General features: G+C 40.1%; 1 protein-coding gene and 1 pseudogene across 2 annotated transcripts in view; one reads left to right on the top strand and one right to left on the bottom strand.

Annotated features, from left to right (window-relative positions):
- The window catches only part of CFI (complement factor I), a 57419-nt gene that overhangs the window by 26621 nt on the left and 18283 nt on the right, over positions 1–12515 (bottom strand). For both annotated transcript variants that reach the window (XM_077142554.1, XM_077142555.1), the window contains 3 exons: positions 8238–8517; positions 5936–6089; positions 722–903 (listed from right to left, as the gene is read on the bottom strand). In XM_077142554.1, coding sequence (XP_076998669.1) covers positions 722–903; positions 5936–6089; positions 8238–8517 — 616 coding nt within the window. The remainder of the gene's footprint in view (positions 1–721; positions 904–5935; positions 6090–8237; positions 8518–12515) is intronic.
- LOC143668498 (mitochondrial intermembrane space import and assembly protein 40 pseudogene) lies at positions 940–2308 on the top strand (annotated as a pseudogene).

Genomic DNA, 12515 nt, shown 5'->3' with positions numbered 1-12515 from the left:
CCATTGTTTTCATGCCACTACATTAATTCCCACCCCCCACTCCCAAGACTTGCTTGGGTAGTGCTACATATATACATATATATATATATATCTTTTTTTTTTTTTTTGCATGGGCGGACACCGGGAAACTAACCCAGGTCTCCGGCATGGCAGGCGAGAGACCTCTACCTGCTAAGCCACTGTGGCCCACCTGCCATTTATATTTTGATGGTACTTTATTTGAGCATCAAAAAGGGGAGGGTATGGCTTTGGCCTTTAGCATCTATAAGAATAAAATACTCCAATGCCAGAATGGAGGAGCGAAGTGGCAATGACCTCCTAGAAACTTAAATACAGCTATGGTCACTAAAACATTTTAAAGGAATGTTTATAGGCTGAGCCTCTCAAAAGAGATGTTGACACTTAATTGATGTGTGTTGACACTTAACTGACTTGTGTTCACTATCTTAACTTTAATCCAGATGTTTAAGGAAGTAAAGGGGAGTCAGGCAACTTCGCTTCCCACGCAGAGATCTGGATAGGAGGAATATTTCAATGACAAAAAGTACAATAAGGGTAAAGTACCAGTTTGGCATCTAAAAGAAAAAAAACATGATAGAGTCCATGTCATTGCCTCTCTGAATGGCAAATGGGTATCACTAGTTTTTTTGTTAACTATAAACTGAGTGTGAAATACACAACCTTGAATGAAGGGAAAATATCAGGCAAATACTCCACCCACCTGCATTCTGTGTGTAACACACCACACTAGCTAATTCCTGGTATTTCTTAATTTTTGTTTTAGTGAAAGTACATTCAGTCAAGCTGGTCTCTAATCCTCGACAGTGCACATGCACACATTCATGGCCGTTTACAGAGATGTTTTCAGGCATAGGAAAGCTTCCTTGAGTATCAAGAGCACCTCTGCAAATGGAATAAATGAAATGTTAGGGTAGAATAATGAGTACTTGGCATTATAACTTCACTGCAGAAGGTAGAAGAATAGGGTTATTTTCTTCCAATTTCTATATATGAATTTCAGATTAGACAAGATACTTAAATTCTCTGAACTTCAATATCTTCCCCTCATCAAAGAGAATATAACCACCTACCTGGGTTTTGAGAAGATTAACTAAAACTATTGATTTAAACTGACTAGCCCAAGTTCAAAACATGGCAAGCGCTCAGCAAATATTGGTTTTCTTTCCTCTGTCTTTTATTAAGGAGGAATTCTTCTTCTCAATCCTCATGTTTCCTTCCAACCTGAGTTGTGTAATTCCTGACCTCCTTCAACTGTTCCTTTTTCTGAGAAAAGGAGTGGATTCATTTGATTAGGGGATTTTGGAATTATAAATCAAGTATGGTCAGTTCAGCTCTTCTACTTTTTCTTTTTGGAAAAAGGAGAAAAATTGCTCCTCCCATGTGTAAGACTTACCTGACTGGCCATAGTCCTAGGAGCTGGGAAGTTAAGTTGGTTTAATTCTAACAGGCCTTTTTGTTTTCACAGGAAGTGACATCCTCTAATTCTGCCTTGGCATATATTTTGGCATCTATATGTCATCGTGGTCTTCTCAATTTGTTCAAAATTTGGGTGGGAAAAGGAGTGCTAGTTATTGAACCCCCCTCAATGACCTAATGTCACAAGAAGATAAATTACAGTTCTTCCAGGACATTCAATTGCCTGTTGTTTCTCTTTAAAAATAAATGAGCGGATCCACATACTCAGCTTGAGGAAAGGTCATGGTTGCTGCTGTGAGGTCTGAGCGCTGGGCTGCAGCCATGCCTACTGCTGGCAGGAAGGGAAGGATCAAATCATATTTGTGATCAGAGAAGACCATGGAACTCCAAGCAATGCAGAGCTGGCAGTCGATGACCCCAATGATCCATAGGAGGAGCGCAGATTGATACTCCAAATGGAGACATTCACTAGAGCTGCCTATGCCTTGGGGGACTGGCTAGTGGCCCCTGCGGGGAAAGTTCAGGTCGGCCTTTTACTTATTCCGCTAGAGCATGGAGGATGTCAAGAGGTCAGGCTATGTAGTTAAGGGCCATGCAGGAATGCACGCAAAAGTACCAGGATCTCTATTCCCAGGAGGATGAAGAGGAAGAGCAAAAGAAGAAGCCAGCAGGTTTAGAGGAAACGGCTCTCACTGGAGCCACCCCAACCAACGAAGATGAGGGGGTCAAGCCAATGAAGGCTGTGAGGCCCTGGGCTCTGGGCCTTCCATTTCAAATTGAGATGGATCTTTTGCAAAATGCCTTTTTCTTGCTCACCAAAAAAGTGTCTTTCCTTCTGTTGTTCATGCACCACAGCATACAAAATAACTGATTTTGATGATTGAACTCTTGGAGGTTTTATGCATGTGTGTCCCATGTAAACCTATCAGCAAATGTAGCTACTACTTTAAGAGACTTGCACTAATAACCTACTAGTTCAGTTCTCATTAATATGAACTAACTATAATGAGTAAACTGTTGGGAGTTAAATTTGAGTGCATAGATTATCAGCAGATAGAAAGAGGGTAGAAATTGGGCAAATGATGCTTAAGGAGAAGAGAATATTTAATAAGGTTGACTGTAAATGTTCAGAAATGGATAGCGCAATACTGTGTGATGTTAGCAAAGTACTGTAAGTGTAATTAACAAAGCTGAGTGTCAGTATTATTGAAAGAGGAAGGCTAAGGTCGTGTATGTCACAAAAAGGAAACTGAGTCTGCATAACTTAACACAACCAGAGTAAACGATGATGGTGGTTAATTGTACAAATATAAAAAAGCTCTTACATGAACTGGAACAAGCATATGTCACTATTACAAGGTAGTAATAATAGGGTGGTCTATGGGGAAAATACAGTTAATGCAAACTAAGGTGTATAGTTAATAATAACATTGTAATATTCTTTCATTAATTTTAACAAAGACACTATACCAAAGCTAAATGTCGATAATAGGGTATAATGGGTATGAGATTCTTTTTCAGAAGAAATGAGGATGTGTTCATATTGATTATGGTGCTGAATGCATAACTTTGTGATTATACCAGGAGCCACTGATTGTACACTTAGGATGGATTGCGTGGTGTGTGACTAAAATTGTTAAAACAAACAAACAAAAAGCAAAATAATAAAGAAGAAGGAATGAAGTCCTGAAGCATGTGACAACATGGATAAACCTCAAGGACATTATGTTGAGTGAAATAAGTCAGGAGCAAAAGGACAAATATTGTATGAGGTCATAACATGAGCTGATTGTAATAAGTAAACTAATAGTGTCAAAATTTAGAATATAGGTTATCGGGAATGAGAATGAGGGTAGAGAATGGGGAGCAGATGCTTAACATGTGCAGAATATTTAACCAGGTTGAATTCAAATGTTTGGAAATGGATAGAGGTGATGGCAGCACAATATGGCGAGTGTAATTGACAGCACTGAATTATGTGTGTGATTGTGCTGAAAGGGGGAGGTTTAGAGTCGAGTATGTCACTAGAAGGAAAGCCAGAAGATGAAACATGGGGCTGTATAATGCAGTGAACTCTGTTGACTATGATGGTGATTAATAGTACCAAAAAATTATCTTTCCTGAACTAATGAACAAATCTACTTCACTACTACAAGGAGTTATTTGTACGGGGGTAGATGGGGAAAAATGCACCTATCGCAAACTATGACTATAGGTAACAGTAATATTTTAATATTCTTTCATCAACAGCAACAAATGTACCAAACCAATACTAAGGGTCAATACTAGTGGGGAGGGGAGTATGGAATGTTTGTTTTTTGTTTTTTCGGAGTAATGAAAATGTTCTAATATTGATTGTAGTGATGAATGCACAACTTTGTGATGATACTGTGAACTACTGATTGTACCCTTTAGATGGGATTGTATGATATGTGATAAATCTCAATAAGACTGCTTTTAAGAAAAGGTAGTTTAGAAAGAAAAAAACTGAATTCAGAATGAAGGAGTACGATGCAAGAAAGAAGGGAAGCCCAAGAAGTTGGTAAGCATGAGGTAAATCTGAATAACAGTAATAATAATCAAGTGATTAACTTTGGGAGTATATAAAAGCAAGGTGAAAATGAATACTGGAAACATGAAAAGATGAAATGGGGTAATGACATTCTTTGCATTATTCCTGAGAAGGGTGAGGACCTCCTAAGTCAGGCAGTCATGGCATTAAAGTAAGGATAATTACTATGGAATAGAACTAAAATAAATAATTTCCAAACCAAGTTGAAGAGGAAAAGGGGGAGGATTTAAAAAAAACAAAAATTTGAACTAATAAAATTAGAAAAATCAAGGTAAATAATAAGCCTAAAATAAGATAGGAAAAATCAGTTCAACAGTGTAAGTAAGCCACTGTAAAGGGGCTTAACTCTTCCATTAACAATGATTGCCATACTGTATTATTTTTTCAAAGTCAAGATGCATGCCACTTATAAGAGATGCTCCTAAAATACAAAGACATATTAATATTGAAAGTAAAGAAATGTAAATAGATTTTAATAAAGCAGTTAATAAGTTTGCTTATTCTAACTGATATCATATATATTATATAGAACCCTGTATTACATAATTGAGTATATATATCATGTCAGGCACATCTGAAGCATTTAAAACATACTCAGCCACAAAGTAATCTCAACAAATATTTTAAAACTTCCCATCCTAGAGACACATTCTCTGATCACAAGGTAATTAATTAGAAAATGTGTAATGAAAAGATCACCACCTTATGAATATAGATGCAAATCTGCTAAAAAAAAATACTAGCGAACCCACTCCAACAGCATGTTAAAAGAATTATGCACGTGATTAAGTGGGATTTATCCGAAGTATGCAAGGGTGAGTCAAAGAAAGAAAACCAATTAATATGATACACCACATTAATAGAATGAAGGGGGAAAAACACATGATAGTCTCAATCATAGATAAGTAGAGACAGTAAAGTATGTTATTTACAACTCTCTGAATCAGCAAATTTGTGTCACGCATAATTCTTTAAAACAAACTTACAGGTACTCTGTGCTCAGTGATGCTCTAAGTGTTCGGCAAACATGAACACATTTAATCCCCATAATAATACTATGAGCTGGGTAATTAATATTAGCAGTTTACATACGAGGAAATTAAGCTCAGAAAGATTAGATAACTGAGAAAATAGTGGGAACAATAAAATCAACCCTGAGTAAAAACCCATTGAAACCAAAACCATTCCTGCCAATCTTAAAGAACACATAGGGCATTATATAAGATTCTATAAAGATTCCATGCACCAGGGTAACTTTCCAGAAACCTACAACCTCCAGATGGGTTCCTGGTCCAAAGAAGTCCTGAAATGCAGAGGAGCCACCCTCTCCAGAACATCAACTAGTTCCATCTCCTTACCCTATATGATCAATAGTCCCCTCCAACATGAAAAAGTTAGAATGGGCATAGCCCAAATACCCCTAAAGAGAGGGAGAAAGATCAAAGGTGATGGTGGAGTTATACAGAGAAGATCAGGTTTAACAAATGAGTATGATTGATGAATACTGGTATTTCTTTTAGCCTCCAGGACCTTAGAGCCACTAGAAATAAAAAACTAAAATTGTGGAATTGTAACTCATACCAAACTCTGATATCTGTGCTACAACTGATTGTTGAGATGTACTTTGAAATTTATTGCTTTTAGATATATATGTTATTTAGAGAGAAGGAAGAATATAACAGAGAAGAAGGGATTTAACAAATGAGTATGACTGCTGAATCATTATATTGATATTTCTGTTGATCTCCAGGGTCTTGGAGCAGGTAGAAGAAAAAACAAAAAATTGTGGAAGTGTAACCCATACCAAACTTTAAAATCTGTTCCATAACGACTTGTTAAAATGTACTTGGAGATTTACTGCTTTTTTGTATATATGTTATATTTCACAGGGAAAAAAACCAAATAACCATTGATACAGACACTCACTGTGGAAACCCAAGGTCCAGGCAGGCCACATTGGCCTGAGTCATGCTCCAGCTTTTTTTACATATGAATGCTGTCTCATTTTGGCCCATAAGTTTGACTTCAAGAATTCCCTCTGAATCTGTTTTTCCATACTTCAAGGAAACACTAAATTGTCCTAAAATAGAATCCAAAAGAATGAGCAACATTGAGGCATTCAGTTCTTTTCCCCCTCTTGATTAAAGCCCTTAATAAAATATATCACTTCAAATTAAATTTGAATCCCTGATTATTTTAATGAATCATAACAAGTACTACTGTATGAAGTGCTTACTATGTGTTAATGACTGTGTCACCAGTTATACAGAATACCATAAAATCCTATGAAATTTAAATCTATGTGTACTGTTTGAAAGGATGTATGTCCCCCAGAAAAGCCATGTTTTAATCAAAATCCCATTTCATAAAGGCAGAATAATCCCTATTCAATACTGTATGTTTGAAACTAATCAGATCATCTCTCTGGAGATGTGGTTTAATCAAGAGTGGTTGTTAAACTGGATTAGCTGGAGGCGTGTCTCCACCCATTTGGGTGGGCTTGATTAGTTTCTGAAGTCCTATAAAAGAGGAAACATTTTGGAGAATGAGAAATTCTGAGAGAGCAAAACAACACAGCCATGAGAAGCAGAGTTCACCAGCCAGAGATCTTTGGAGATGAAGAAGGAAAATGCCTCCCAGGGAGCTTCATGAAACAGGAAACCAGGAGAAAAAGCTAGCAGATGACACCATGTTCGCCACATGCCCTTCCAGATGAGAGAGAAACTCTGACTGTGTTCTCCATGTGTCTTCTCACTTGAGAAAGAAACCCTGAACTTTATCGGCCTTCTTGAACCAAAGTATCTTTCTCTGGATCCCTTAGATTGGACATTTCTGCAGACTTGCTTTAATGGGGACATTTTCTCAGCCTTAGAACTGTGAACTAGCAACTTATTAAATTTCCCTTTTTTAAAAGTCATTCCATTTCTGGTATATTGTATTCCAGCAGCTAGCAAACTAGAACAGTATGTGTATTCCCATTTTTACACACGAGGACATTAGGATTAGGAGAGGTTAAGTTACTGGCTCAGGTGGCGAAACCAAGAATTTGAACCTGCTATATTGATCTTACTCCAAAGTCTATGTTTGTAAGTTAAACAAATAATGAAGATGTAAGAGGGGATTTATGGATGCTCACATATTTTCTTGAGAAGAAAAATCTGATACTGACAGTATAGGCTCCACTGCTGCCTTCCTGGTCTCCAACAGATAATAGAGATGTGCTCAAACAGGGAGCTTTCTTCTTCTTTTTCCACTGTACCTCAACATCTTAGCTTAGCATCCTCCCAAATATATCTTACTGAAAGCTGGTGTATATCACAGCGCCTTTAAAAGTAATATTTTCAGCATTAACCTGTAAATTCACTGTGTCTGTGATAACTTGATACTGAGAAGGATGATTTTTGCTGCTACAGCTAAAACTTAATGAGCCTTTCTGCATCCCAAGCAACTGTGTAAGTGCTTTACCTACACCATTTTATTTCATCTTACTAGTGTGTCTTGAGTTAGGTATTGCTATTATTCACATTTTATAGATGAAGAAAGCGGTTGAGAGGCCACACAGCTTGTCAGTGACTGTAGTAGGCTTGCAGGGGCTGGAAACTAAATTTGGCTGACAGTGAGATCTCTTATCTGAACCACTCCCCTAATATGCATATTAGGGTTCCAGGCCCTGTACTACCTGAGACACCAGGATGGAGTGTAGGGCAGCTTTCTCAACTGTTGTGCCAGGTTTGTTAGGTTGGAGTATATCCTGGGTCAGCAGTGGCCTGAATTCCACTTGGATAATCAGGACCACGGATAATGGGGTAGAGGGTGAGGAAGTGTGATGGAATTGGGGGATTGGATGCTGGAAGAAATTACTGGGGCCAGAGGCCCAGAAGGAGGTCTGAGGCTGAACTATGCTGCATATCAATACCAATTTCATGTAAAAACTTTTTCACTGGGTTCTGAACTGACTCTCAGTGACCCTGGGGATAATCCCTTTAAGCAAGTAGGATGGAGGCAATTCTATAGGACTGGACAGCAGAGTGTGGAACGGATGCTAAGGGGAGGCCTCGTGACCCCTGATTTCTTTAATTATCCCACAAATAACTGTGCAGGGTGTAGAGAACTTTGAATTGTCCTCATTACATTTCAGAGGAACAGTATTTTCTGATGGAAAGTATGGCAGTTGGTTGCCCTTTTATACCTCAGAATAGCTTGGTTTTGAAAACTTGGCTTTTCCTACCTTCAGCTGTGCATGTTCCATTATTTAAAAACTTTGCCTGTGGACGAAGACATTCAAAACTCTTTTGCTGACAGTAAGTTTGGTAAGTTCTTCCATTAGTTGAACACACTGTGGTACCATTCTTTGGGCACTGATAAGGAAGCTTACAGACACAGGTCCCATCAATGCATTTCTGCCATGGTTGGCAGAAGACTTTATTACAGGAGAGATGTGTGTATTTTTTTGTTAGGCAATTTCTATCCAACAGATCCTCTTGAGATTTGCCTGATGTTGAAGTGAGCTGTAAGACACAAAATAAACATTAACTTTGTAACAAACTAAAGTCTTCTCTTTGAAGATAAGTGAGTGGAAAGAACAAAACTGTAGCACAACACAGTACAGATGAGGGGTGGCATGGCACAGTATGGTAGTTCGTAGAATTAGACAAACCTTGCTTCTAGTCCCAGTGTAGGCACCTAAGCAACAGTAAGGCCTTGGACAAGCAATTTATTCTCATGAAATACTAGTTTCCTCATCTGCAAAATGATGATAACATCAACTCTTTTGCTTGGTCCAATGGTGTTTGCCTGCAGGTTTTCCTTCCAGTTTCTCCCTATGGATCCTGTGTCTATCCTCCTTTGCATATTGGCATCAGATAACTTGTTTTGAGATTCACAGGTCCACAGCAAGAACAGAATTTTTTTGCACCTGTTTAAGGTGATGCGTGAAGTTGCCAAGTTGACAAGGGGTGGACACGTGTTAGTTAGATTCAGTTGTCAACTTGGCCAGGTGAGCATACCTAGTTCTGTTGCTGCGGACACAAGCCAATGGTACGTGAACCTCATCTGTTGCTAATTACATCTGCAGTGGGCTAGGAGGCGTGTCTGCTGCAATGAGTGACGTTTGACTTAATTGGCTGGTGCTTAAATGAGAGAACGCAATGTAGCACAGCTAAGCAGCTTGGCATTCCTCATCTCAGCACTAGCAGCTCAGCCCAGGCCTTTGGAGATGCAGAAAGAAGTCACCCCGGGGAAAGTTGTTGGAACCCAGGGGCCTGGAGAGAAGACCAGCAGAGACCATCTTGTGCCTTCCATGTAAGAAAGAACCTCAGTGGAAAGTTAGCTGCCTTTCCTCTGAAGAACCAACAAAATAAATCCCCTTTTATTAAAAGCCAATCCGTCTCTGGTGTGTTGCATTCTGGCAGCTAGCAAACTAGAACACTTGGTTATTGTAAGGATTAGGAATGCACTTTTGTTGGTAAGTACTAGGCATTGAAGCCAATGGGTCCAATTATTATGCTAAAGCTAACATAAAATTCTGCCTTTGAGAGACCCGGGGCAGAACACAGGTGGCTAAGGAGTGCTACATAAAAAAGCGACCCTAGGGCTCAAAAAGAGATGCTGCAGCAGAACAATTGGCAAGAAGTGAGCACACTCCATCCAGTCTCTGTTCGCTGCACCACCAAAATGCAAAACAGACCTTTCTGGGTTGACCTACCTTTCTGAATTGACCCCAGGGTGAGGTAGCCTTCCAGGGAAGAAGCCAGAAGCAGAAAAGCATTACAGAAAAAAAAAGGGTGATGGTGGACTGAACTGCTGTAAGACAGGATGGGTCCCAGAACTTAAAAATGTAAGGAAAAGAGGGAGAGAATTTAAACAAATCACAGGATCTCAGGAGAAAATTCTACACAAAAAACAAACAGAACAGATCAATATTCCCAGAGAAGGAACAGAGGAAAGGAAACTTTCTCCTGGGGGTGAAACAATTGCACAAAAAATACAACCTTAAAAATTTTACTGTATATTAAGGGCAAGCATAAGATGAAGAAGAGCTGAGATAATCTGGACAGTTAAACACAGGCTACTCTAAAGGTCCATAATAAGTTGGGCCACATATAGAACAGCCTTAATACAGAGCCAATCAACAGTAAACCCCAGGCAGGATGGAGAAACTAACCTTCAGGGTTAATACATCAAAATGACCACATGCCCAGACATCAGCAAAAAATTACAAGCCATACTAAGCGTTTTGGCATGCTGAAGCTGCTGGAATGCAGTATACCAGAAATGGATTTGGTTTTTATAAAGAAGATTTATTAAAGTACAAGTTACATATGGTGATGTCTGCTGGCCTTTTCCTCCTGGGTTTTGTTGCCTTCAGCTTCTGGTTCCAGTCTTCTCTTCTCTGAGCCTCTGTCTGTCTCCAAGCATCTCCAAATGTCTGTCACTTAGTTTAATCTCTCTGCCCTCTGAGTTCACTCTGAAGTCTCTCTGTCTCTGTGAGCTCTTTTAAGAACTCCAGTAAATTAATCAAGACCCACGTTGAACGGGCGGGGATCACAACTCCATGGAAATACTCTAATCAAATGATCTCACCCACAACTGGGTGGGTGACATCTCCATGGAAACAACCTAATCAAAACATCCCACCCTATGGTAGATCTGCCCCCATGGATTGGATTAGGATGAAAGGACATGGCTCCTCAGGGGCACATTACAGTTCCAAACCAGCACACTAAGAAACAGGAGGATACAGCTCAAACGCTGTATCAACAAATGAACATTCTAGAGGAGACAATGAATTTGGAAGAATTAATCAAAGAAATTCAAACAAATCTCCTAAACCAACTCAAGGAGATGAAATAAAATATGGATACAGAGATAAAGGATACTAAGAAGACAGTGTGTGAGCATAAAGAAGAATTTGAAAGTTTAAAAAGGAACATAACAGAGAGAAACAAGATGGCAGGATAGGGCACTTAGGATTGAGTCTGTCCTTGAGGGAAGCTAGTAAATAGCCAGGAACTCTCTGAAACAACTATTTGGGGGACTCCAGAAGCCAGAAACACATCATACACCAGCCAGGAATGAGTGGAAGAAAGAGACTGATAAATTTCTGTGGGAAGAGCTTTCCACGCTGTGGAGGCTGATGCCCATCCCCCACTGGCACTGCAGGCAGACTTGGGAGACCCTCCCTGGCTGGAAAGAGAAGCCTCCTATCCTAGGATCAGGGGGAAGGGGATTTAGCCAGGCACCAATTGTATCTTTTCATTAGTGAACTCAGACTGCTGGATACCATCTCTGAGCACAGAAAAAGCTGCAACTCACCCAAGAAAGAAAGAGCTTAGAAGGTTCTGTTTCAACCCTGGTCACAGCAGGGGAGGAATCAGGGCAGACAGACAAAGAGGCTTCTTGGTGGTGGAGCTCAGTTTGCCGAGGGATGGCTCTGCCCCCAAGAAAAGGGGGAGACAGGGCCAGACACTGACTCTGGCTCTATACTGGTGAACTTGGAGGGCTGGGCTCCAACTCTGAGAAAAGCTACATTTTTTAAGCAGCTGGCAGCCACCATATCACTCCTGCCCCAGGCAGGGGAAGAAGTAGGGTTGACTGAGAGGCCCAGTCTCAGGCAGTGGAGTCAGGTCATCTAAGGGCAGCATTTCCACAATAAAAGGGAGGTACAGGGTCCAGTGTAGGTGGTGGCTGTTATTTAGAGAATTTAGATTCCAGAGGTTGGGATACCAGCAACAGTTTCAACCTGTAAAAAGCAGCTGCTGCCTTTGTCTCAACCGTGCAAAGAATGGCAGGGACAGAAGAGAGGCTGCTTAAGAGATACTAACTTTTTCTGCCAAAGGGGGACAGGGTGCTGAAGAAGAGTTCTCCCCAAAAAGCACTGGGGGGAGGGTTGTGTGCAGGCAAGGCCAAACACAGGTGGTGGATGTTATTTAGAGAATTCAGATCCCAGGGCTGGGGGTACCAGGAAAAGTTTCAGTCCACAAAAAGAGGTGGGCAGCCTCTGTCTCAGCCAAGCCCTTGCAGTGGCAGAGTTGGCTGAGAATTAGAAGCACAGGCCCACCTTAGGACTTAGGGGAGCAGCGGGTTGAAGAGCATCATCTGCTGGGCAGGATAGGAAAAGTACAGAATCAGGAAACTACATGGAAAAGACTAGTGTCCTGTTGAATCTCCTCCCAAGGAATCTTGTAACTAATCTAGACCTCCTTCCTGAGTTCTGGATCTGCCTTGTCTGGGAAAAATTAACTGAGGTAGGTCTTCTCTCGGGATTCCTCCTCCCAGACTCAGTCCCCCAGGTAAAAGTAGCCAGAGATAATAGAGAGCGTTAAAATCTTATAGATGCAAATTAAAAAAAAAACTGAACAGATCAATGTTCCTATAGGAGGAAGGGGGGGAGGAGAAAGATTTTTCCTAGGGCTGAAACAGTTGCACAATCAGGGAAATCTAAAAAATCATACCATATACACAGGGAAATAATTAGATAAATAAGAGCTGAAAAAAATTCTAATCA

Source organism: Tamandua tetradactyla, chromosome 24 (assembly GCF_023851605.1).
Source record: "Tamandua tetradactyla isolate mTamTet1 chromosome 24, mTamTet1.pri, whole genome shotgun sequence".
NCBI classification, from domain to species: Eukaryota; Metazoa; Chordata; class Mammalia; order Pilosa; family Myrmecophagidae; genus Tamandua; species Tamandua tetradactyla.
Note: the sequence above shows the minus strand (reverse complement) of the source record. Positions and strands in the feature narration are given on the sequence as shown.